Source organism: Pochonia chlamydosporia, chromosome 2 (genome assembly GCF_001653235.2).
Source record: "Pochonia chlamydosporia 170 chromosome 2, whole genome shotgun sequence".
Lineage (NCBI taxonomy): Eukaryota > Fungi > Ascomycota > Sordariomycetes > Hypocreales > Clavicipitaceae > Pochonia > Pochonia chlamydosporia.
The window spans coordinates 2,327,361-2,349,794 of NC_035791.1; the positions used below are offsets into that span (position 1 = coordinate 2,327,361).

At 50.6% G+C, this 22,434-nt stretch overlaps 6 protein-coding genes across 6 annotated transcripts; 2 read left to right on the forward strand and 4 right to left on the reverse strand.

Moving 5' to 3' along the window:
- Positions 1-1,712: 1,712 nt before the first annotated feature.
- VFPPC_02825 (sporulation protein RMD1) lies at positions 1,713-3,393 on the forward strand (the record flags this gene model as incomplete). Its single annotated transcript, XM_018282410.1, has 3 exons — positions 1,713-2,837; positions 2,904-3,255; positions 3,317-3,393. 3 exons carry the CDS (start codon positions 1,713-1,715, stop codon positions 3,391-3,393), a joined length of 1,554 nt encoding a protein of 517 aa, XP_018146879.1.
- Positions 3,394-3,841: 448 nt separating this feature from the next.
- On the reverse strand, positions 3,842-4,863 carry VFPPC_02826 (high mobility group, HMG1/HMG2; the record flags this gene model as incomplete). Its single annotated transcript, XM_018282411.1, has 2 exons — positions 3,842-4,438; positions 4,579-4,863. 2 exons carry the CDS (start codon positions 4,861-4,863, stop codon positions 3,842-3,844), a joined length of 882 nt encoding a protein of 293 aa, XP_018146880.1.
- A 105-nt stretch (positions 4,864-4,968) lies between these two features.
- Positions 4,969-5,214, reverse strand: VFPPC_17567 (hypothetical protein; the record flags this gene model as incomplete). Its single annotated transcript, XM_022429264.1, has 1 exon — positions 4,969-5,214. The coding sequence occupies one exon, from the start codon at positions 5,212-5,214 to the stop codon at positions 4,969-4,971; it is 246 nt and encodes an 81-aa protein (XP_022285709.1).
- Positions 5,215-6,735: 1,521 nt separating this feature from the next.
- Positions 6,736-8,737, forward strand: VFPPC_02827 (T-complex protein 1 subunit theta; the record flags this gene model as incomplete). The annotated part of the gene is made up of 4 exons (XM_018282412.1): positions 6,736-6,794; positions 7,023-8,415; positions 8,487-8,660; positions 8,720-8,737. The coding sequence occupies 4 exons, from the start codon at positions 6,736-6,738 to the stop codon at positions 8,735-8,737; spliced, it is 1,644 nt and encodes a 547-aa protein (XP_018146881.1).
- Positions 8,738-9,941: 1,204 nt separating this feature from the next.
- On the reverse strand, positions 9,942-13,267 carry VFPPC_02828 (von Willebrand ring finger domain-containing protein; the record flags this gene model as incomplete). Its single annotated transcript, XM_018282413.1, has 3 exons — positions 9,942-11,166; positions 11,227-12,177; positions 12,279-13,267. 3 exons carry the CDS (start codon positions 13,265-13,267, stop codon positions 9,942-9,944), a joined length of 3,165 nt encoding a protein of 1,054 aa, XP_018146882.1.
- A 7,988-nt stretch (positions 13,268-21,255) lies between these two features.
- Positions 21,256-22,103, reverse strand: VFPPC_02831 (u3 snoRNA associated domain-containing protein; the record flags this gene model as incomplete). The annotated part of the gene is made up of 2 exons (XM_018282414.1): positions 21,256-21,694; positions 21,745-22,103. The coding sequence occupies 2 exons, from the start codon at positions 22,101-22,103 to the stop codon at positions 21,256-21,258; spliced, it is 798 nt and encodes a 265-aa protein (XP_018146883.1).
- Between the last annotated feature and the right edge of the window lie 331 nt (positions 22,104-22,434).

A 22,434-nucleotide genomic window follows, 5' to 3' on the forward strand; every position in this document is an offset into this window, starting at 1 on the left:
GTAGTCAGTTTCGTCTAGTCATCCTCCCTTGGTGGATGAGTTGCGCCCTCCCGATGACTGACTGAATGGTGTCCGATGATCGCTTAGGAGCGGAATCAAATCAATATTTGTCCACCTGCACCGGAGATGTTCAAATCTCAAAGCTAATCTAAGTTTGCCAAAGCGAGAGAGTCAAGTAACCGGTCTTGGCAATATAAACAGGTCATGGTTGTTCAGCCCAAACCGGCACGTTTTGCAGAAGACTCATCCTTGAAACATGCGCAACAGAACAAAGTCCAATATGTGATGAGAGGGTGAAGCCAATCATGACATGCTAAATAAATGGACCATTGAGGTCATTGTCATTTACAAGCATGAATCAAGAGCGCTGCAAGCTGCAGTAGTATTATTCTTACATGTCTGGACAAAAAAAATGGTCTGACCGTTGCATCTATCCGTCATCGCGGGCTTTGGGAACATGGCCAGACGGCGTTTGGAAGCTGCAATATCCACTCAAATCACACCGACGTGACCTGACCTCGATTCATGGTTTTACGTTTGACATTGCATTGAACATGGCATTGAAATAGAGTGCCAAGGAGTCTCGGGTCCCGGCTCCGGCGAGAGATTGGCGATGATCAAAACTGATGGTGGTTCCTAGTGGGACCCGCGGCCACCGCCATGGAGGACATTAGCAACAGCCGTTCTCTCTATGGCTCAGGGACGGATGGAGCAGTGGCGATGGATTCGACAATGGAGAGAGTGTATTGGAGTATTGTCATGACTAGCGTAACTTTCAATGCTGCGCTTTGCATGTTGGTCGGCGGGCCAAGCACAGGGCGCGCAAAGGGTGTCGAGTACTTGAGACTATTTTATTAAGAAAGAAACTCCAAGTCTTTTCTGTGCCAGCAGAGGCTATGGTGGTTAGACTTTGCACATTGATTGAGCTGATCGGTAGTTACGAACTTACGGTAGATGCAATGGCTCACCCACAGCCTACGGCACCTTTTGCTCGAGGCCCAAGATGAGACAGAGTCATTCAGCTTGTGGTACTGATTTGCAGTCTGGTCAAGTATCGCAGCCTACATGGCGAACAGAGCAAAATATGGGTAAGGTTACATGCTCAAGCTGTTGCTTTAGCTGATTGAATTATTTGGAAGTAGAGGTCGAAAGATTGAAGGAGTCTGGTGAGCCTCATCAAGGTTCATTCAACAGATGAGAGTTCCAACTCTAGAAGGCAGGCACGAAGGACTGGCTGCTGATTGGTCTTGCCTTCTAAAGTTTGCTCTCTGTCTGCCTCTGCTACAGTGACCAGACTGCATGCACCTAATACTAAAGTGAACCAGGCTGCACCTGCACCTCAAGCTGCCATTGATCGCCTGCACCCGCCCCGCTACTTTCCACTCTTGGCCGAATTGGGATCCAAGGAATCTTGAAAGCTTCCGTCATTATTGACGTCCAGACTCCATCTTAAAAATCTCATGACGACTGCGAAAACTACCATTTCAACAATTACCGCCGTCTTTTCGCACGGCTCTATCGCTTCCTCAACTCACAGTAGCCGAATGCCATTGCTTGCTCGCTCTGTTGTTATGATCACTTATTTTATCAACCAATAACCGTGCTGTTTGGGTTGCACCATCCAAGCTCCAACGCCAGCACCACAGCGTCGGCCACTCAACGAATCCATTCAAACCACGACGCCTGACTTTTGTGCATCTCAGACTCGCATCATGGAGCCCCAGGTCATCAGCGAAAACACCCCTCTGCTTCCTTCTACACCCTCCTCTTCCGAGACTCGACCCCGAAATACCAGAACCGTCACCTTCAGCCCCGACCCCGTCACAAAGACCTTCGAACCAGAGTCCTATTCCTCGCGAAGTAGCAATGCCTCCATCGCCAATCCTGTTATCGGCGCGCCTCGTGCAAGCCCTCCCGTGCTTACCGCGCTGAACAACAAGCTCAGAAGGCGCAACAGCCATGGAGGCGTCACCACCATTCAACCTCACCTTGGACCCAAGATTGGTCCCCAACGAAGTACAAAAAAGACAGAGAAGCTTAAACTCCTACCGAACCCCGACATTGAAGGTGACGAGGATGAAGAGAGCGGCCGAGATGTCTACTCCCAGTACACAAGAATCAAGGATCCCACTGCCAGGAGAGATGCCGCCAGGTTGGGCAAAGGTGACCGTGATCGATTACCTCGAGTTACGGCATACTGCACAGCCGACAAGTACCAAATGGAATCGTTGATGCGATTTCTCAAGGGACGAGGCAAAACGCGCGGTGCCAATCCCAAAATCATTGATGAATGCATCTACACACCATACTCATACGCCAAACCCAGCAGAATCCACCATGACCCAATTCGAAACTATCAACGACGGCACTCGACTGGTGGTGAAACCATGGAAGAAGAAGCCCAGCGACATCAAACTCTTGGTCTGCAAAACCAGGACTCAGGCTACGCTGATGAGTTTTCAGCTGACGGCATTCCCGATCCTAGTCACCTAGGCAATGAGAATCTATTGGGACCAGCCGTCACAGAGGAGGCACCGGCGACGGAGAACGTCTTGGATTTTGACACTCAAATTCACACGCCGGAAGTTTTCCTATTTGACTACGGCGTCGTTGTTATATGGGGCATGACAGAGTCCGAAGAGGCCAAATTCCTCAAAGAGCTGGCGAAATTCGAGCTGGAAAAGCTGGCACCAGATGATATAGAAACCGAACTCTTCAACTTTTATTACACTCGCGAATACCAGGCTCGGATATACAACGATTTCATTACGCTGAGAGACAAAAACAACTACATGATCAAGCTGGCTATATCCCATGCACTCGCACAAAGCGTCAAGGTGATTAATTCCCTTTCCCGCTCCCTCCATCCATCCACCAAGAAACGGAGCGCTAATACGTCACAGACGTCTCTTTATGAAGAACTAATAGCTACCACCGTTGACACATGCAAAGACATACCCACTCACATTGCCCTCACCGGCAAAATCAACCTCTCTCGAAAACAAATAAACATGCAAATTGGCGACCTCTTCATCCTCCGCATTGCCATCCACCTCAACGGCTCCGTTCTTGACACGCCAGAGCTCTTCTGGGTAGAACCTCAACTCGAGCCCGTCTACCAAGCAGTGAGGAGTTATCTGGAGATGGACCAGCGCGTGGGCTTATTGAATGAGAGACTTGACGTTATTGCTGACTTGTTGGCCGTGCTGAAAGATCAGTTGAGCCACGGTCATGGAGAGAAGCTCGAGTGGATTGGTAAGTTGACGCCTCCGTAACAATCTACAAAGCTGTATAACATTGTGCTAATAGTCCCTAGTTATCATACTGATTGCCATGGAAATCTTTGTTGCGTGTATTAATATTGCCGTTGATTTGTGGGCTGGCGAAATATAGTGTTCTTTGTACATGTACATCTACTTGATTTGATTGATACCTTGGATGCAGGATTTAGGTTACAAATGGTTCTGCGCCACGGTTCGTTTATTAGCCGGGTCGTTTTCTAAGAGTTTGGAACCCGCTGAAAAGGGATTTCCTTATTTCACACAGTAATATTTGGCGTGGGATGGAGTTTGGGCAACGAACGGATACAGATACAAATTCACATATGATGCCCCAGGGTTAAGCCATACTGCTACCTTTTCATATTATACTTGGGCTACACGCAGCCACTTGCCCAATGATATAATTACGACCCTATTAATTTGTTGACCATGACAGACAAGAAAGAAGAACAACGCCCATTGTACGTGAAACCATACAATAATCAACACATCAAAAACTCCGCGCACTGACTTTTTTTGTTGTCCAAATGCCGTAATTCCACCCTCCATGTCCCATCTGTCTAGTCATCCCCATCCTTGTCCATTTGCGTCTCCCCGTCTTGATCCTGATCTTGGTCGTCGTCTTGGTCTTGGTCTTGGTCTTGCTCCTGGTCCTCGGTGTCATAATTGGTCATTTCGACATCTTCATCCTGTGTCTCGGGCTTGTCGGCATCGCCGGATTTGCCCTCCTTCTCTGGAGTATCCTCCGCTACGTCCTTGTCCTCGTCGTCGTCTTTCTCATCCGCCTTTTTGGAGAGCTCCTCAAACTTAGATTGGAACTCTTCCTTCTCGGCCTCGGGAAGATCCTCCCATGCGCGGGTGAGCTCTTCCTCAATGTTGATATCACCGTCACCGTCGCCTTCCTCCTCCTTGCTCTTAGCTTCAAGAATGGGTCGAGCGTCCTCGCAGTAGAGGTCGAAGGCGCTCTTCGGGGCCTTGGAGGGTTTGCTGACGCCATTTGTAGGGGTTTCTTCGAGGTCGGCGCTGCCTCGCTTGGCTTGGGATTCTGAAGGTGATGCTAGTTCTTTGAAAGAGCTATTGGGGGTGGCTTTGGAGTCGAGGTCGAGGAGGGCAGACTTTCGGTGACCGCGTTTGATGCGAAGGGGCTTATCCTTGGGCTAGTGGATGTTGTTAGCATAGTGGAAAAAGGATCAAGGACGAGACGCGTAGACTGTCCAATTGACCGCCAGAAATGCGACTCGTGATGTTGAAGGAGTTTGTAGAGGAAAGAAAGCAAGGCAGGGAGGGTAAAACTTACCGTTGGCGGCGGACTCGGGCTGCCCTCAGAGTCTTCAACGTTGGTACTGGTGCGCTTTGCCAGCTGTTCCAACAGAAAGGCCCGTTCTATCCTCAGCTTCTCAACCTGACGCTTTATCCGGGCGAGGCGCAATCTAGCAGCGTCATTGGCATCTTCCACCTCATTTGTACGGTTCTTCAGCTGAACGCATTTACGGCGGTAGGCTTCTTCGACGGAAGGGGGAAGCGACGGAGGAACTGCTGATGGTTCGGGTTCAATGTCAGCAAACTTTCTCTTGGGAGGCATAGCGACGGCTGCGGGTGACGATGGCGCAGTTCAGCTTTTGACGTGATGGTGATTTTGATGAAGGGCGATATGAGACAAAAGAAAATAGAAAGCGATGGTTGGATGTTAAGAATTTAGACAATCAAAAGTATTGCGCAGACACGCGCGACACGGCAGGTATGAGGTATGCAGCAACTGTGGGCAAAACGTCTGGTGCAAAATTCCAAGATGAGAAAATGGTCCAAGTCCCATTTCTCGCCAAAATGACAAAGGACGAAGCAGACGGGTCCAGGTCAGGATCCAGATCCAGGTCCAGATCCAGATCCAGGTCTGGCCCTCAAGGGAGCAGGACTCACTGGATGGCGGCGCCATAGCGACAAACAAACAAGACCAGTTGACCCAAAAGGCCAGGTGCTATTTTGTGAGCAAACGAGGCGGGTCAAGACCCAATGCGATTTGATGGATTGTGAGGGCCGGTTCCCGATTGCAGAGGGAAGGACAATCGCAGGAGAGAGAATTCGTGATTCGTGATTCGAAGTGCGGCGAATGAGGAAGGAAGAGGACGATGCGAAGTAAACTACCTAGGTACAGCAATGCCGATGAACAAGCAGCAAGTCGCAAGGTTGAAGTCAAAAGGAGTCGCAACCCAGGACTGGATAAGAACGGAGAGGGGGTGTGGGACAAGATGGCGTTTAGAAGCGCATGAGGGGGTGGAGAGGATGCTTTTGACGACTTGACGCCAAAAGGTCAAGAATTGCTGATGCGAGGATGAGGATGAGGATGAGGGCGAGAACACGACACGAGGCCAATGCAGCGAGGCGAGGCGACACGAGGCTGCGATTGAGACGGGCCAAGTAAGAACCTGGGCAGAGTACTCAAGTCCCCGGTGGCGTCTGGTTAGATCAGGTCAAGTCTGGTTCGGGGTGAGCACTGAGATTGCTTGGATTGCGCATTGAGCAATTGAGCCTCGAGCTTCGGCATCAGGATCAATGCGACATGACCTGACTGACAGGCGCGACATTGGACTGGTCAACTGGTTGGTGTGCAGAGCATCTGACATGGGTACTCGGCACATGCCGGTATTCGGAGGGTTGACCAGAGTCTTGTTGAACTCTACTTCTACGAGTCCAAGGTATTGATTGTAACAATTTAGGTTCGTTCCAAATAGTTACTATAAATTTGACCAGCTTAATCTGCATGATATCTACATGTACCTAGGTAGTGTTGCCTACCTACCTAAGGTACTTAAGTAGATGCTCCAAGTTCAGGCAGGCGCAGAGGTATCTGGTGGGAAACCAGACACACACATCAAGCCGGAAGGAGGGACCAGACACGCTCAAACATAGTTGCTCTGCACTCGAATATTCTGGAATACATTCAGCACTACTTCTTTCTTGCAGGCAAGGCTACCATTGAAATTCAAACACATATAGCACCGTGATTCATATCAAAGTAAGAGTACTTCTGGAGGCTGTATTTAAGTTTTATACTTGGGTCAAGGTGTGCAACTGCAAGAGCTTATGTTCAGCCGGGAGCTTTGTAGGGAGGCCCTTCAGCGCTGTACACCAGCAGCTGTGGAGGCGGATTAACAAAGACCCCAAACCTGTTCTCATTGGCTGCCGCTTCGACATTGGGGAATCGTCCCAACCCAGGCAGGTGCAGCCAGGCAGGCGCGCACGCTACCAGACGTTTCTCGTCACCGCCCACAACACAACGCTGCCAGGCACACCAAACCAGACCACAGATTTTCTAGCGGGGCCTTTCAACCAGGAGCTTCAAGTGGAAAGCAGAAGAATCTCCAGACGACCATTCTCCTGACTCCATCACCACTACAATACATCGCGAGCCCGAGTGTGAGCCCCTGCCAGTCTCACATCTCATAGTCTTGTCGCAATGTCTCTCAATATCCCAAATGCACCCAATGCTGGGCTCTTCAAAGGAGGCTACAACAAGTGAGTCCAACTGCACACCGAACCTACCCCTCGATGTCTATCTGCATTTATTGCAGCTTCACCGTCCTCTCTGACCTCATGCTCGCAACCCTGTACCTTGGATCGCGACCTTTATGTGCCTCCGTACCATCCATCTACATGATTCATAGTCCATTTTCTTCTCTTCGCAGCATATCGTCCCCAAGCATCTCTTTTGCTGACCTTATACCCCGCGTTCCCCTTTGCCAGTTACGATTCTGAAGATGGCGCCGTCTTGCGAAATATCGACGCCTGCAGGGCCATTGCCTCAACCGTCCAGACCTCTCTCGGCCCCTATGGTCGCAACAAAGTCGTCATCAACCACCTCCAGAAGATGATCTTGACCTCCGACGCCGCCACCATTCTCCGCGAGCTCGACGTTGTTCACCCCGCCGCCAAACTCCTCGTCATGGCCAGTCAGCAGCAGGAAGCCGAGATGGGTGATGCTACCAACCTGGTCATCATCTTGGCCGGCGAACTGCTGCGCAAGGCTGAAGATCTTTTGCGAATGGGCCTCAAGACCTCAGACATCGTCATCGGCTACGAAAAGGCACAGAACTTTGCCCTCGAGACCCTGGATAAGCTTTCTGTCGACGAGGTCGAGGACATCCGCGACCAGGAGGAGTTGAGCAAGGCCATCCGAACTGTCATTGCCAGCAAGCAAAATGGCAACGAAGAATTCTTGGCTGATCTTGTCGCCGAGGCTGTTTTGGCTGTTCTGCCCAAGAACCCGGCCAACTTCAACGTCGACAACATCCGTGTTGTTAAAATCATGGGCGGCAGCTTGGAGCAAAGCCGTGTTGTCAAGGGTATGGTGTTCCCCAAAGAGCCCGATGGCTCAGTCAAGAAGGCACGCCGTGCCAAGGTTGGTGTCTTCACCTGCCCCATTGATACCAGCCAGACGGAGACCAAGGGCACGGTTTTACTGCACAATGCCAAGGAGATGGTAGATTTCAGCAAGGGCGAAGAAGCTCAGCTCGAGACTGCTATCAAGGAACTGCACGACTCTGGTCTCCGAGTCGTTGTCTGCGGTGACAAGGTTGGCGACTTGGCCATGCACTACCTCAACCGTTTCGGCATCCTCTGTATCAGAATCCTCAGCAAGTTTGAGTTGCGTCGAGTATGTCGTGTTGTCGGTGCTACTCCTCTCGCCCGACTTGGTGCACCCATGCCTGACGAAATGGGCAACATTGACATTGTTGAGACCCTCGAGATCGGCGGAGACCGCGTCACCGTCTTCAGACAAGAAGACGAGGTTACCAGAACTGCCACTCTTGTTCTCCGAGGCGCCACCCAGAACCATCTCGACGACGTAGAGCGTGCTGTTGACGACGGCGTCAACGTTGTCAAGGCCATCACCCGCGATCCCCGCCTTGTCCCAGGCGCTGGAGCCACAGAGATCCAACTGAGCGCCAGGATACAAGCACATGGAGAGAAGACTTCCGGTCTGAGCCAATACGCCATCAAGAAGTACGGTGAAGCATTCGAGGTCATTCCTCGCACTCTGGCGGAGAGTTGCGGCCTCGATGCCACTGAGGTTCTGAGCAGATTATACGCTGCACACCACAAGGACGAGGATGGAGATACCGGTGTCGACGTTGAGGTAAGCCCATAGTATACTGCAAGGAAACTCCAGCCCTCGAAGCCTATCTGACTAACTCGATTTCGCTCTAGAACAACAACAATACCGGCATCCTCGACGCCAACGAAGCAGGAATCCTCGATCTCCTCACCTCCAAATCCTGGGCTATCAAGCTTGCTACCGAAGCTGCTCGAACAGTCTTATCTGTCGACCAAATCATTGTCGCGAGACAAGCGGGCGGTCCCAAGCCTCCTGGTCCCAACCCTGTAAGCATGCATTCCTACCCATCTCTCATACCAAACGTACTAACCGGACTCTGTCACAGAACTGGGATGAGGACTAGATTACCAGGTTAGGAAATGGGCAAACAAATAAAAAAGAAAAGTTTAATTTAAATCAGACATGATGTTGAAAGGGATTGGAAGTCCCAAGAGGCAAAACGTGGCAGCTGCTGCGATACCACCACCCTCTCGTTTGGGATCGGGAAAGTTTGTATTTAGGGCAGAGCAAAAATGGGTTGAGAGAATATGTGGATAGAATAGACCTGGTCTTTGGGTGTTCAATCACATCATTGTCAATGTCAATGTATATTTCTGCTGTAATACACCGTCCATGCCGTCATCCGAAGCCAGCCAGATCAAGTCAGGAGAGGAGACGCAAGATGCGCCACTGTTCGTGCAATGTAAGGACGAAAGATTACTTGAAACGTAATAGATTATAGTAAATCACATCTACGTAAATTTTACCTAGTAGATTTGCTAGAAAGCACGCCTTTCATAATAAAATCCTAGTGATACATGAGAGCACGTACAGTCTTCCATTCCAATCTTGTTTCCAGCACTTGATCCCCTCGCACTCCTTACATTACAACATTGGAGGCGAATAGGGTCAATTGGACAAAAGAGAGGGCAGTTTCAAACGAGGAACGATGAAATACCAAAAGAGAGTGAGCTATTACTCGCTCAAACAGGCAAATAAACAGTTCAAACAAGGGCGAGACAAGGTCGCCGCTGCCGCTTTTGATGGCCACCAGAGTCAAACGGTAAAAAAAGAAATCCCGGACTATCCAGCCCGTCAAGACCATAAAAGAAAGCAGATATTGTCGCAACAAATATAGTCATATGAATAGGAACCAAGGGCTGGAGAGCAAGATAGCCAAGACAGGCACGCCGCTACAAAACAAAAAATATCGTAGCGCTGCGGGTATAGTGGGTGAAGGCAGTAAAAAGAAATATGGCTCGTTTGTGTGGTACGTGACATTGTGTGTCAACGTGAAGTGCTCTGCAATTGCCCTGGGTTCAGTAGAAGCATCGTCAGACATATGTCGAGATGCGTAGATGCGATAGAACACAATGGCTCTAGAGGTATGTAAAGATGCGGCATGTCATGAAAACGTCAAGACGTAAGAAAATTAACTATAATGATGCTGATAGGATCAGCAAAGCCAAAAGGAGAGCGAGGCTAACCACCATTGCCATGTTGGCCATGGCACATTGGGTCAGGTCGAGAGTTATGAGCGAGAGATGGGGGAATCGGCGTGTCAGCAACTACGCTTCTTCCATGATGCCGCCTTCGCCTCCGCCCTCCTCTCGCCACTCTCTGCTCTTGTCAGCGAGGCGCTTGATACCACTCACGCGGCCAGACCAGAGCCCTTCAATTGGCGTTCGGAAGGTAAATGCACGCTGGGAGCTGATAACCCCAATGGCCTGCAGGACAGCTTTGCGACTATCGCGTCCAAACACAGCTGGGTGGTTAATCCACTCCAGACTGCTCTCCAGCTCAGCATCCAAAGCAGCCACTGTACCTGGATCTATGCCGCTGCCTAGTCCAAGACCATCAGCAGAGCGGCTTCGGCCGAGTTGTGCTGCGGGATACCCATTTCCACCAGATGAAGTGGCAGAAGTGGGAGACGGGCTGCGCTTTCTATCAGGGGTTCCAGCTGGAATAGGCGACGAGTCATTACCGGGATGAGGCGTTGACGGATTAGACTTGTTTCCTGGGGGCGGGACGGGCGGTAGTCCACCCTTGCCCAGACCTTTCAGAATGGACCTTGTTTCGCTCAACAGAGTATGCGCGCGGTCATGCTGGCCTCGGCTCACCAATGTCAGCGCTCTCGTGAGCATATCCGACGTGAGAAGCTCCATGCGTCGTTGTACGATGCTCGGATGTGGTGGGATGGGAGGTGAGTTCTGCCAAGCTTTTTTCTGGCTCGAGGCTGGAGGTAACATGGTAATCGCCAGAAGCGATGGTCGCGGCATGTGCTGAAGAGTGCCTTCACGGAGAATATCACCCCAACTCAAGTCGGCCTGAACCAGCGGCACCTCTTCCACGGACAATGCTCTCTCCGCATCGTTCTCGACTGAACCACCCAGTGCCTCCAGTCCAGACACAATGTTGTCCCATGGGTCCTGTGGAAGTTGCTCCTGTGACGTACTGTCCGGCATAATGACTAGTTGGACCAAAATATCGCGCTTGTCGCCGAATCTGAGGTCACCAAGGGACGCTTCTGCGTCACGACCGCTAGCTCTTTTTGTCATTTGCAGCGCTCCGCTGATCTTGTGAAACTTAGCAGGCGAGCCTTCAGGTAGTTTGAGCTTGAGCTTGACATTTTGATGAGAAAGAGCCTGCATCGATCCCAAGCAGCCTGCAAGACATTCCCGTAGCATCATCCAGTCCTTCACGTAGGTGTAGGAGGCCTTTGTCTTCGTAGATAATTCAATCATAGTGTCGGGTTTATGGGTCATGCCCAATCCAAAGGAATGTATGGTTATTCTGCATGTCAAGTTAGCCTAAACTCGTCATCAATGACTTGGTAACAATCATTCAACTTACTTCGCAGCCTCTGCACGAGACACTACAAAATCAACCGAGTCAGCATCTGCCGTTGACGCATCGCTAATGAGCATAATCGTCGCAATTGGGTTATTGTGCTTGCGCTGCATAAGCAGGTCCATTGCAACATTAGCGCCTTCGACGACGTCCGCACGATGACTCTTCTGGCCAACAGGCTTGATGGAGGAAAGGATGTTGGTCCAACCTGGCCACGCTTTCGTGGTCATACCAACAATGGGCACTCCGCCTCCGCCAGAACCGAAAGTGACGAGCCCCATACGATCTCGCTCCCCAAGCGTGTTGACCATGAACTTCAATGCATCACGAACAAGGTTGATCTTCACCCCTTGCATGGACGAAGATATTGGTACAACCACTACCACATCTATCGGAACATGAATTGAAGAATATGGGTGAGTCTTGACAGCAAAATTGGTGTACTCTGTAGGTGCAGTGGTGACAGATTTTGGACCCCAGGAGGACGTGGTTGAAGAGACTCGTTGTGGTCGTGATCTTTGCCACTCAGCCTCCTCGTCCGTTTCCGACATCTCTCCCCGGTCAAAGTCAGGGCTTCGAACGGGTGAGTTTTCGACGGCATTCAAATCCAAGAGAGCTTGGTTCCAGAGCTTGAGCTGGTTTCTGTTGTCGAACCGTAGGTGGAATTGTGGCAGTTCAGCCACGGAAAGGCTGAGGGTCAGAACATTCTCATCAATGGATCCAGTTTCGGACACCTCATTGAGATGCTTCTTGATGAGAATGCTGCCTTTAAGAGTACAACGACTTGCCTTTCTAGAGGTACCACTATCATCCCACTGCGGAATAGCTTGTGGAGGCAATTTCTTCTCCTTAACACAGATGAGCATCTCGGCAAACAGATAACATTCGAGTTCTTGCCAGGACACCTTGTCTTTGCCAACTCGAAGCGTGCCGTACAGTCTCAGTTGGCCAAATCTAAAGGGGAGATGTTAGTTCAGTGGGACAGAACTTGCGCCGACTCGTGATGGTAGACTATGGAGCTTGTCTCATCCACCCGAGATGTTGGTTGAGCTCACCTGCCGAAGTCCAAGCCATGCCAATTGTCAACCCGATTTCGCAAATTCTCTGTCATTTCCTCCAGAACTTCTGGCGACTCGTACGGTATGAATCGCGGAGCGCTTGGCGCTGGTGTCACAGTGCGTGTAGCAATTTCATCAATCTTGGCAGTGACTTGTGGTGCTTGATGCGGAGACGAGCCAATGTCCTCGGGATCAGGCCGCCATTTGTTGTCTGCAACTTCAACAGTGACCAAGCAAGTGAGGGTCTGCTGTTGGCGAGAACGGTTGATGGTAGGAAACTCGGATCGAACAGTAACAATTGGGGAAGGAATTGGATTCCGAGAAATTGTACGCGGGCTGCCGGGAGTAGTTTCCATGGCCTGAACATCATAATCGTGACGCCAAGGTGTGCTTTGCATCGTTTCTGGATACCCACCCGATGAAGCTACGCCGGTAGCTTCGCTGTCGCTTCGAGCATGCCTGGAAGAGCTGTATCGATCAGATAATGTTGCCTCTCGACTGTCGCGAAGGCTGCCTCGAGTCCCACTCTCCCGCCCAGTACTGCTCGGTTGCTGAGAATGGTGTTTTCTCTGGGAGCTGTCAACGCTCGGTGGTCGCACTGTTTGGTTGTCCCAGGTGGGTGTTGGTGTATGAGCAGATCTTGTATCGCTACCTGCGGTTCGTACAATATTACTGATTTTGTCTGCCTCCGAGTTAGTACCCAGCCCCAGATCGTTCGCTCTCTTGGAGGACGAACTGATGTCGATGACATTGCCGCCTCGGCTGGTGTCAAGATGCAGTGGCGCTTCGCAAGTTGGGCAGTACTGCCCGTCAAACTCGCGAATAAACTCGTAAAAACAGGCTTCGTGGGATACATGAGAGCAGGAAAACTGAAGTATTCGCTCTCCCTGCAGGGTGTGCTCCAGAGGTTCTTCGCATACGGCGCACTCGCTCCCGACAAACGTTCTTTCGCGCCGCAGGCGGCTTCTGTCTGCGGTGCTCGCCATGACGTTGTTGTCAATTGCACCAACTCTCCGAGGCAAAGTACTTGCGGTTGAGGTGGTCGAACCTATGGACGAACCCCGTCGACGGTTCCTGCTCTCTCGCGTCGTATTTGGGTAGTGTCCAAGTCCAGGACCTGTTGACAATAACAATCAGTGACAATTGTTCGAGAAGCACCGATGCCAAGCCAAATAGTTAAGGTCAAGCGATATTGAACAGATGAACGGGTAAGCAACAACTGCCCGTACCTTGCTGAGGAAGGAGACTATCGCCGGCAAAAGGCGAAGAGCCTGCGTGAACTCTAGGTCGCAACGCAGGCGCAAGACTAGAAGGGCCAATTAAGTCTAAATCAGCAAGCCGAGTTGCAAGTTCTGAATCTGCGCCGTTATAGTTTCGGAAATTGGGGTTCTCTTTTGGATTTCGGGGATGTCTTCGGATCCGATTAAACATGGAGATATATACTCAAAAGCTGAGGTTGGGTGCTTCAGGAAAGGAGCCAGAGTAGGCAACAAGATGAACTGAGTGACAGCGTCAATATGCAGTGGTCTTGGTGAACCAGGGGTTGCCCGAGTTCAAGCTGATTTAGCGTGATGCCGGGGAATAACGAGCCGAGGATACCTAATGCTTGAATGGCTCTTCCAGAGTAGTCGCAATCCAGGTAGATGAAGATCAATCGTGAACCCAAAGACTCAACGTTCAGCGGCCAAGGGGCAGAAAACTCGTTTGGTTACGTGTGGAACAAAATCCCTGGATTTGGTGTTTCAAGTCCCTGTGTCAACAATGCTGTGTTGAAGATGGCGGGGAGGTTCAGTGCACAATGTGAAAGAGGCACAAGGATCTAGATTGAAGCACTCGAGGCGCAGCAGGCAAGCGACAGCCGGTGGATGAGGTAATATGGTGCGGAAAGCCGAACGGGCAAGCTGGGTACCAAACGGGAGTATGAGAGTTCGGTTCCGAGGAAAATGTTGCGGCGAGGAGTTTTGAGAGTCTATTAGGATTGTCGACGAAAATCAACCACCGACTCCTTATTACCAGAAGCGAAACTTTCCAAAACAGACAGAGGCAGTATAATTGGTAAACAGGCGGTTCCGACGTGGTGAAGGAATAGAGAACAAAAGCGAAATTGCTAGCGATATTGCCAGTTGATCAATGGAAAGGGGCGTCGTCCGTGGGTATTGCGAACACTTGCTTTTGCGCACAAACACAAGTCAATGTGGTGTGTCCGATGTTGACCAAGTTGCCGAGCCGAGCGTTGCGACCTGTCAAAGACACAGACTGTCTTTGCGATAAATGAACTCGGTATTTGGCAGCAGTACTTGCCGGACACAGTAAGCCACGGCGAGTGGGCAAAGAAAGATGTACGGAGTATGTATGGACAGCAATTCCGTGTTGTCTCACCCGAGACACTGAGTGTAAGGGTCTGTCTTTATTCGCAGTTTGAGTGGTTCGAAATTGCCCCGCAGGCTGGCTGCGAGGCGGATGAGAGCGACACAGACGCAGCAGGCCCGAGCGGACTCTCGAGATGAGAGGGGTTTGCTTCGTACAAAAGACGAAATACCTTCCTTTCAACACAAGAAAGGGAAAAAAGAGAAAGGAAACAGGCGAGGCGGGGAAAAAAAGGAAGTGGCAGCAGTGGCCAGAACGAGAAGAGGTTGAACAGGACAGGCCCTAGTTACCCAGTTCTTCGAAGACAGAAGAGGACTTGGCCAGGGGCAGGCCAGAGACAGGAACTCCTGACGTCCTGCGGAAACCTAGGTCAATCCAGGTCAACGGCGACAGGCACAAGCAAGGGACGGCGCAGCACTAGGCATGTAGCCTGAGCTGGTCTGGTCGGAACGGCGAATGGAGGAGACCAGGAACAGGCCGGACCGGGCCCGTTGGTGGTAGGTTAGCAAGTTTGAGCCAGGCTCTGAAGAGTACTTCTGCCGACACAGAACATCACGCCTCAAAGGTGGTACTCTTCGGTTCCTTCAGAGTCTTCCTGAATGTCAAGGGCAGCAGCTTGGTCGTATCACCCCACGAAGGACGTCGACGAATGCCAGCCAATAGCCGGACTATTGAAACTTGTGCCACGGCCAAGGTTGTCTCTGGTGCTCCTTACCAATACCAATACAACATGGATGTAGCTTTCTTCAAGTGGCGGAGGCGGCAGGAATCCATACTCATAGGTCCTCTGTGCTATTATAACAAAGGCACATTGTCTGACACGTTGAGATTGACGAACCACCCACACCAGCCCAGTGTCAGTTTCATCTGCTGGAGAATTTGTGAGCGGCCGTTGCATCAACATTTAGCTGCTTTGGCTGTTTCCTCTGTGGATGTACATATTGTACACTCCATACATGTTATACCGTCCAGTGCCTTAGCTCGTCACCACTTGAATAGTGCATTATTCTTGCAGTAGTCTTTGGGTAGAAGACGCCTCTGTGCTCGACAACTGGTGGGTTGACTTGTTCAGAGTCTGGCTAACGCCATCCACCGCAAGCTGGCCAGCCTTGGCCACCACAAGTGAGTCGGGTATTTCTGGTCTGTGAGACCCCTGATCCACGAGAGTCCCCAGAAGCAAAAAAAAATTGGACAGTCGCCTCACCACATCCCTGGAGGCTTTTTCCTCAAAGAGGCCAAGTCTGGTGGATTGCCAGCTCCGTCGCTCCAGGCACTGGGACGCGCCCTGGATAGTAGGCTAGACAAGGATTTCAAGCATGGGTGCAAGGATCCAAGAGGTTGACGTTGGCAATTGGGAAGAGGGGTTGGGCCGGGGCCAGGATGACGATGGACTGGCTTTCTTGGTGGCGAAGCTGCATGAAGTGTTCGACGAGGTCTGGACAGAATTCGCAGTAGAAGAGAAGAAACTTCCAGGGCGATACTGGAAACAGGTAGTAGGGGCATCGAATAGCCTCTTGTGAATCTCGGTAGAATATTGAATCGTATGGCATTGATGGCGCAGTAGGTGGCTGCCGGCTGATGTCGTTGCACCCAGACCATACCTTGGACGGTCTTTCGTGCTAACTCTGAGACCTTGGTGCCCGTTGCGAAGCTGCGGACGTATGTGCTCCGTATGCAGGCTGTACTTTTCTTTTTGGCGCTGTTGGGGAGTGATTGAAGCAAGTGGTAATAAGAATCTCGTCAATCGAGCTGAAGATTTCGGTCACGGCCGCAGGACAGAGACCAAACTCCTGCCATGCTTCATGGAAAATCGCGGTTTTGATACGTGGATATTTTTGCATGCAACTGCAACTGCCTTCACTCTGCTTGAGAAAACATGCAATGCTCCTTCCCAAATACATGCGTTGCCCGTTCGGACTCGCCATTGGTCGTGCACAGAAACATTCGATTTCTACAAGGAATATGTACTGTTGCACTCGGCACTCCGCACTTGAGTGCCAATATGGCTTTTTGTCTCATGAGCATTCATTGCCAGCCAATCCAGTCTATTTGCCAGCCCAGGCATCATTGGCTTTGTTATGAAATTGGCATCAAAATCATGCCGAGCTAATTACTGTAATCTCTCTAATGACGTTTCGAAAATAAACGCCGTTTGCAAGCCCACGGCAAGCATTGACAGACAAGGCCATGTCATGCAGTTCAGAAACTAGGAATCGAGAGCACAATGAATCGTCATGTGGGTATTCACTCCATCCATGATATGGCGACGAACTAACTGGCAAGACTGGCTGGTTGATTTTGCGTCACAAGAGATTGTGCTCCTGCAGCCACCCCTGGAGCAATCCTGAGACCTGCATAAGTGCCTTTTTGCACCACGAGTATGGAAACACAACGAGCACGACTACGGAGTATCACTACTGGCTGTTACGATGATCGACAATGCATTGTGGCACACATTATGAAATCGACCGCACTATCTGTGGTTTCCAGCCAGTGTGTCTCGCCTTGAGAGGGCAATCCCCACGGCCTGTTCAATCAGGGTACCGAATACGGAGCACATCGTTCGTCAAATCCCCCAAGTTTTGCTTTCTGTGCTGCGTCTACACAATCCTGAATATCGAGGGATGTTGATAACAAAATTGGCCATGCTCGCAATTACCCAGCAAAGGCTTCAGTGGCATGTTCCTAACAACTAGCCAGCCCGGCACAGTCGCTTCTAGCAACAGCTAGTGCAGATTTCCCGCAAATCCATTACTTCTCCAAGGGCCAGCATACTCGGTTGTAAAAATACACCGCAGTGTTCGATAAGAAAGACTGCACAAACCCCAAGCTGTTTATTCACAGGGTCACTGTCCATGAGGGAAATCCGTTACGCTCTTATATTCCATAAAATATGCGTTTATTTGTTGCGCCAAAACTACGCCCCTTCCCCCGGAACAGAGTTGCCATCTGTGTTACACTCGGTTCATCTGGATAATATCTCAACCACCAACAACAGGCCAAGCCAAGTCCTAGTGACATTCGCCATTTCCTTCGGCCGAGAGTAGTGGCATACAACCGGCCGCGTCGCTTTGGTGAGTTCCTGAATTGAGACACCGCGAACACCGTTCACGAAGCATTTCCACAGAAGCCAGTGGTCATCTTGTTCCCAGCAAGGCAGGTGCTTGTTGTAGCTAACCCTCAATGAGTCTCAATCCTTGTGCACAGCGCTTGACTGGGGTCCGGGATGGGCTCACATACAATTACATTTTTGCAAAGACAAAAAGCCAAGCCAAGTAAGGCTGTTCATAAACCTACAGGCAAGAGTACACAACCTCTCGCTCAGAGCTATTCATGACACTTGACAGTAGAATTGGCTAATCGTGGTGATGACTTCACGATTTACGTCACCATGGGACGTTTGCTTCAACCCCAGCAAACAGAGATCCTTGTCGTTGCTTCCCATATTATATGATGTCCAAATGCCACTTAGGTGCATCCTGATGCGAGGAAGCATGCTCATTAACATGTGGCTCTTGTTAGAGGGCTTTCTTCGTGCTAGTGATGGATTCACCAAAGCCTAAGCTAGCTAGCTAGGTATGTATACTAAGACAGCTTGCAGGTATCCTCCCTCCCCCTCGCCCTTTCTGGAAGAAATCCTTTCTCACAAAGGTGTTGGCAAGTCAAATCTCTTGCAGGTGCTCATGAGGGACTCTTGGGCACCACAGGCAATCATGGCCAGAGCTTCCTCTCCGTGGCTCTAGTTCCATAAAGCTTCGATGACAAGGATGTCAGGTGGGACACGCCACACCCGCCTCAAAATTGTGCTGAGGATTCTCCAAACCATCCAACTCGTCCCATGCTCACTAATGCATTAAAGTGATTTAACTCGAAATAGCATCAGAAGTCGACGAAGATGGTCACGGATCTTCATGCGGGGTACCGCAAGAGGGCATCGTTTCGGTGGCTTCGCGATTCACTTCCCGACGAGGCATCAGGGAAGAGTGTGGCAGCCGCCTTGTCTTTATGCAGCTTTTGCAGCCCTTGTGACGCCAAACAATCACTTTGGCCTTGTTTGCCTGGAGTTTGCGCACTATCCCAAGCCATGTGCCGTTGGCGTGCGTCAGCCTGTCCTCCGGGAGTCTTCTTCGGGCAAATGCAACCTCTATCTTGTTGTCACTTGGCCATCATATCAAACTTGTGGCGGCAGACTATCGAGCCCCAGTGCTAAGTTCAGCCTTGGTGACAAGAGATATGAGGGACAGGTGCAATCCCGGACATTGCACCTTTTCGAGTGAGCCAAACCAGCTCCAAACCAGCTCAGATGGGTAGCTGGTCATGTTGACCTATGCCAAGGTGGATTAGGTGATGCGATGACCAGTGAGAAACCTGGAGCAGCCCAATCCAAGCCACCAGGTCCGGTGCATCACAGCCTGTGGTGATTTGGACAAGTCCTGAAACAATACATGTTCTCAAACTTCAAGCTGCCCGGCACCGAGAGTCATTGACCACAATTTGAACCGAACTTCTTCACACGCCCCACTGTGGCCAGCCAACTGACTTCAGTATTCTGCTCCAGGCACAAGGACCCTCAGAGCTTCTCACACGGCCGAGTTCTCTGCTTGGACGATGTTTCCGAACCTGAAGCATGATTTGGAAAACGAAAGTGTCCGGCATGAAGGATGGCTTCTACATCGGAAATACCATTGCTTGCGAGTCAGTTCCTGGGCGGAACGACGGTTACGTTAAACACGGACCGATGCGAGTTGCACGCGACTCAGGCTCGTCATTACACACAGGACTTTGATGCACGAATTTGTCCGTCAAATGGGCTGCAAGGCAAAGTCACAAACCGAGTGCAAGAAGCTTTGTTTGTCTGTTTGTTTGATTCATGCGTATCCAAGTGTCCCAGCTCTCCAGACACAATTAGGATACCGTGGTGATTCGCAAGTCGTCCAACTCGACAAGGGATCAAAGACTCCCAGCTACCTTACCCATGTGTTGGCCATAGCTGGAATGTCTCAGCCACTGATTGTTGTTGACAATCAATCATCAATGTTGGAGAAATCTTAGCGAGTGACACTGGGAACCGATGGAACTCTTTCCTATTGGACCTCCGCCGACCGTTGACTTGATGGCGCACTTCATTTCTGAAGAGTGTTCAACCGGGGACCGTGCATTTCGTTGTCCAAGGCTACTGGTCAACTCGACTCACAAATGTTGATTCTGAGGCAACAAATCCTCTAATACACATGCAGGGAATCAACACCCAATGGGTTATGCTAGGTCCATCTTCTGAGTCGGTTTCTGGAATATGAAAGCTTATCACTACAACGTAGTCTCAATTCAGCGTTGGCTCGCCCACTTGCACAAAGCGCGTTCCAGCGCTCTGCCCGGGACAAGGGCCAGGACCAGGTGTCATTGAAATCTGACAGGGTTGTTGAGGTCACTCGATCTGCCACATGTCGCCAACGATGGAGCCTTGATGAGTATTTCCTCGCCTGTTGTTTTATTGCGTGGAGTAATTCCGTTTGCTGTACGGAGTATTACGCAGCGCTCCGTGCTCATCTAGGATTCCTTGAATATTATCGATATTAATAGACCATTTGGATGAGAATATTGGTCCAAGGCTGGCCGTGACCACTATACACGGCCCGCGTGAAGACACTGTGGTCAACAGCAGTTCAAATATTCACGGCCTGGCGAGAAGGTCGGCATTCTTCCGTTTACGGCCAGCCAGCTATATCCGCACGATGTCTGCTTGTCCTCCCTTCTTCCCGCGGCCAAGTCAAATCCGTATCGCTTTTGGTACTGTTCAGGATTTTGTCGTCATGAATAGCTTCTGTGGGGAAGTGAAGGTATGTACGGAGTACCTTGTCAGGAGAATTGTAAGTCATCCCCAGATTAATTAGACATGTTATTGCATTGAAATGCTGATCGCCTGCGGATGGGGTTCCTGACAGTGCGAGGGATATCCTTGGAGCAAGAAACTCCGATCGTCCGGAGCTGGTCGAGATATGTAAGCAAGCCAAAACGTGGCCAACTCGATTCATTTTCAAATTTGCCGTTGGTTTTTCATGCGCCACGTGTGATGGCGTTGGCACGGACGTGGACTCACAGACCTCGTGGAGAGTCAATGACAGCCCTTTTGCCACCGCAATTTACAGTGCATGCATGGATCAACGCAGTCAAGGGTAGGTAAGCCACAAGTCTGGGGACATCGGGCTGTTTTAGAAGGAAGATGCTGCAGATATGTTTCGACAGGATTTGGGATGACCCGTCTTATGTGCCGGGTTTCGATGCTGCACAGAGTGCCTCAGAATGAACTGCGAGAGTGTATTTCTGGAGCACGGTAAATGACCACTGACAAGCTATGCCATCCCCACGTTTACGATGCCCTGTCCGAAACATAATCTTCATGTTGAACGAAAATAACAGCTTGATTCGATCGATTCATCCCCTCGTCCAGCAACGACTGACAAAACAATACAACATATAGGGTAAGCACATCTCGAGAACTTCGGAACCCAAACAAATATTCGCTGGACTTTTTCTTTCCAAATTCAAACCAGGCCATGTATAAATAAACAAATGAAACTGAATCGTAAAATCCCCCAAACCAAGCGCATTATCTCTTAAAGAATCCAGATCCCGCCTTCACAGGGGCCCTACCCCTCCTCAGCAACAAATCCTTAGAACTCTTAGAATGCTTCTTCGCCTTTGGCGCCAACCTCTCATCCACCTTCTTAGACACCCTATAGAGCGTAGACCCAATAACCTCATCCCTCGGCCCTCTCCCATCCTTCGCCATGCGCTTCTCAATCCCAGAAACATTCCTCTTGCGAGGTCTATCCCCAGCAGAAGACTCCATCTCCTCCTCCTCACTTTCCGAGTCGGTCAAAAACTCAGCCGGCAAAAGACTAGGAACGTCGAACTTAGCACGTTTCCTGCCAGTCTGCTGCCTCGGCACCACGACCTCCGTAGGTTCGGCCTCCTTTCGCTCCGCAGCCTGCTGCTTGAAGAGGGCGTCTCGTTGCTGGCGCTTCTTCTTCTCGGCTGCCGCTTGTCTAGTACATTGTTAGTCAGCTGTAAACACACTCTGCTGGAAGAGACGTACTCTTGCGCTGCCTTCTTCTCCGCCTGTGCAGACTTCTTCATCTCATCGGCTACTTTGGCCGTGGACACCGCCTCAGGAGCTTCATCACTATCACTGTCCTCCTGCTCTACCGGCTCCGAGGCCACGGTGGGTTTAGGGGTAGGAACGACAATCTCCTTGTCCGCATTGCCGTCGTCGTCAAAGGTGATGATGTTGCTCTTGCTCTTGCCGGGTGTTTCCGCTTCTGGACCGTCGTCTTTTGACCGTACGGGCAGTTTCTTCTGACGCTTGGTGGCGCTGGTGGGTGTCGGGGGTTCTGGCTCGCCATTCTCAAGCGCCGCTTGGACTAGGGCTTTGCGTTTACGGGTTTCCACGGGCATTGTCGTGGGATTGAGTGAGAGGTTCACTGAGATTGTTGGTGTGCAGGATTTGGCAGTGAGGTGAGTCGTTTGAGGCGTCTGGATAATTTACAAGGGTGGTATATGCGTATTAGATATACCACAACGAAAGTTGTCTCTTGGAGGTGTATATGGTGGAATTGTCTTGTGATGAAGATACTGTGAATATGAAGGCTTGACTTTTTTGATATCGAAAAAAATTTAGTGGGTCGGATCGTCTCAGTGAAGTTTGGTGCTTGTGTGATTTGGTGCCTGTGATTGGCTGGTGGGTTGCGGGACGGGACTGTATCACCTTTCTCCTGTGTTAGACATC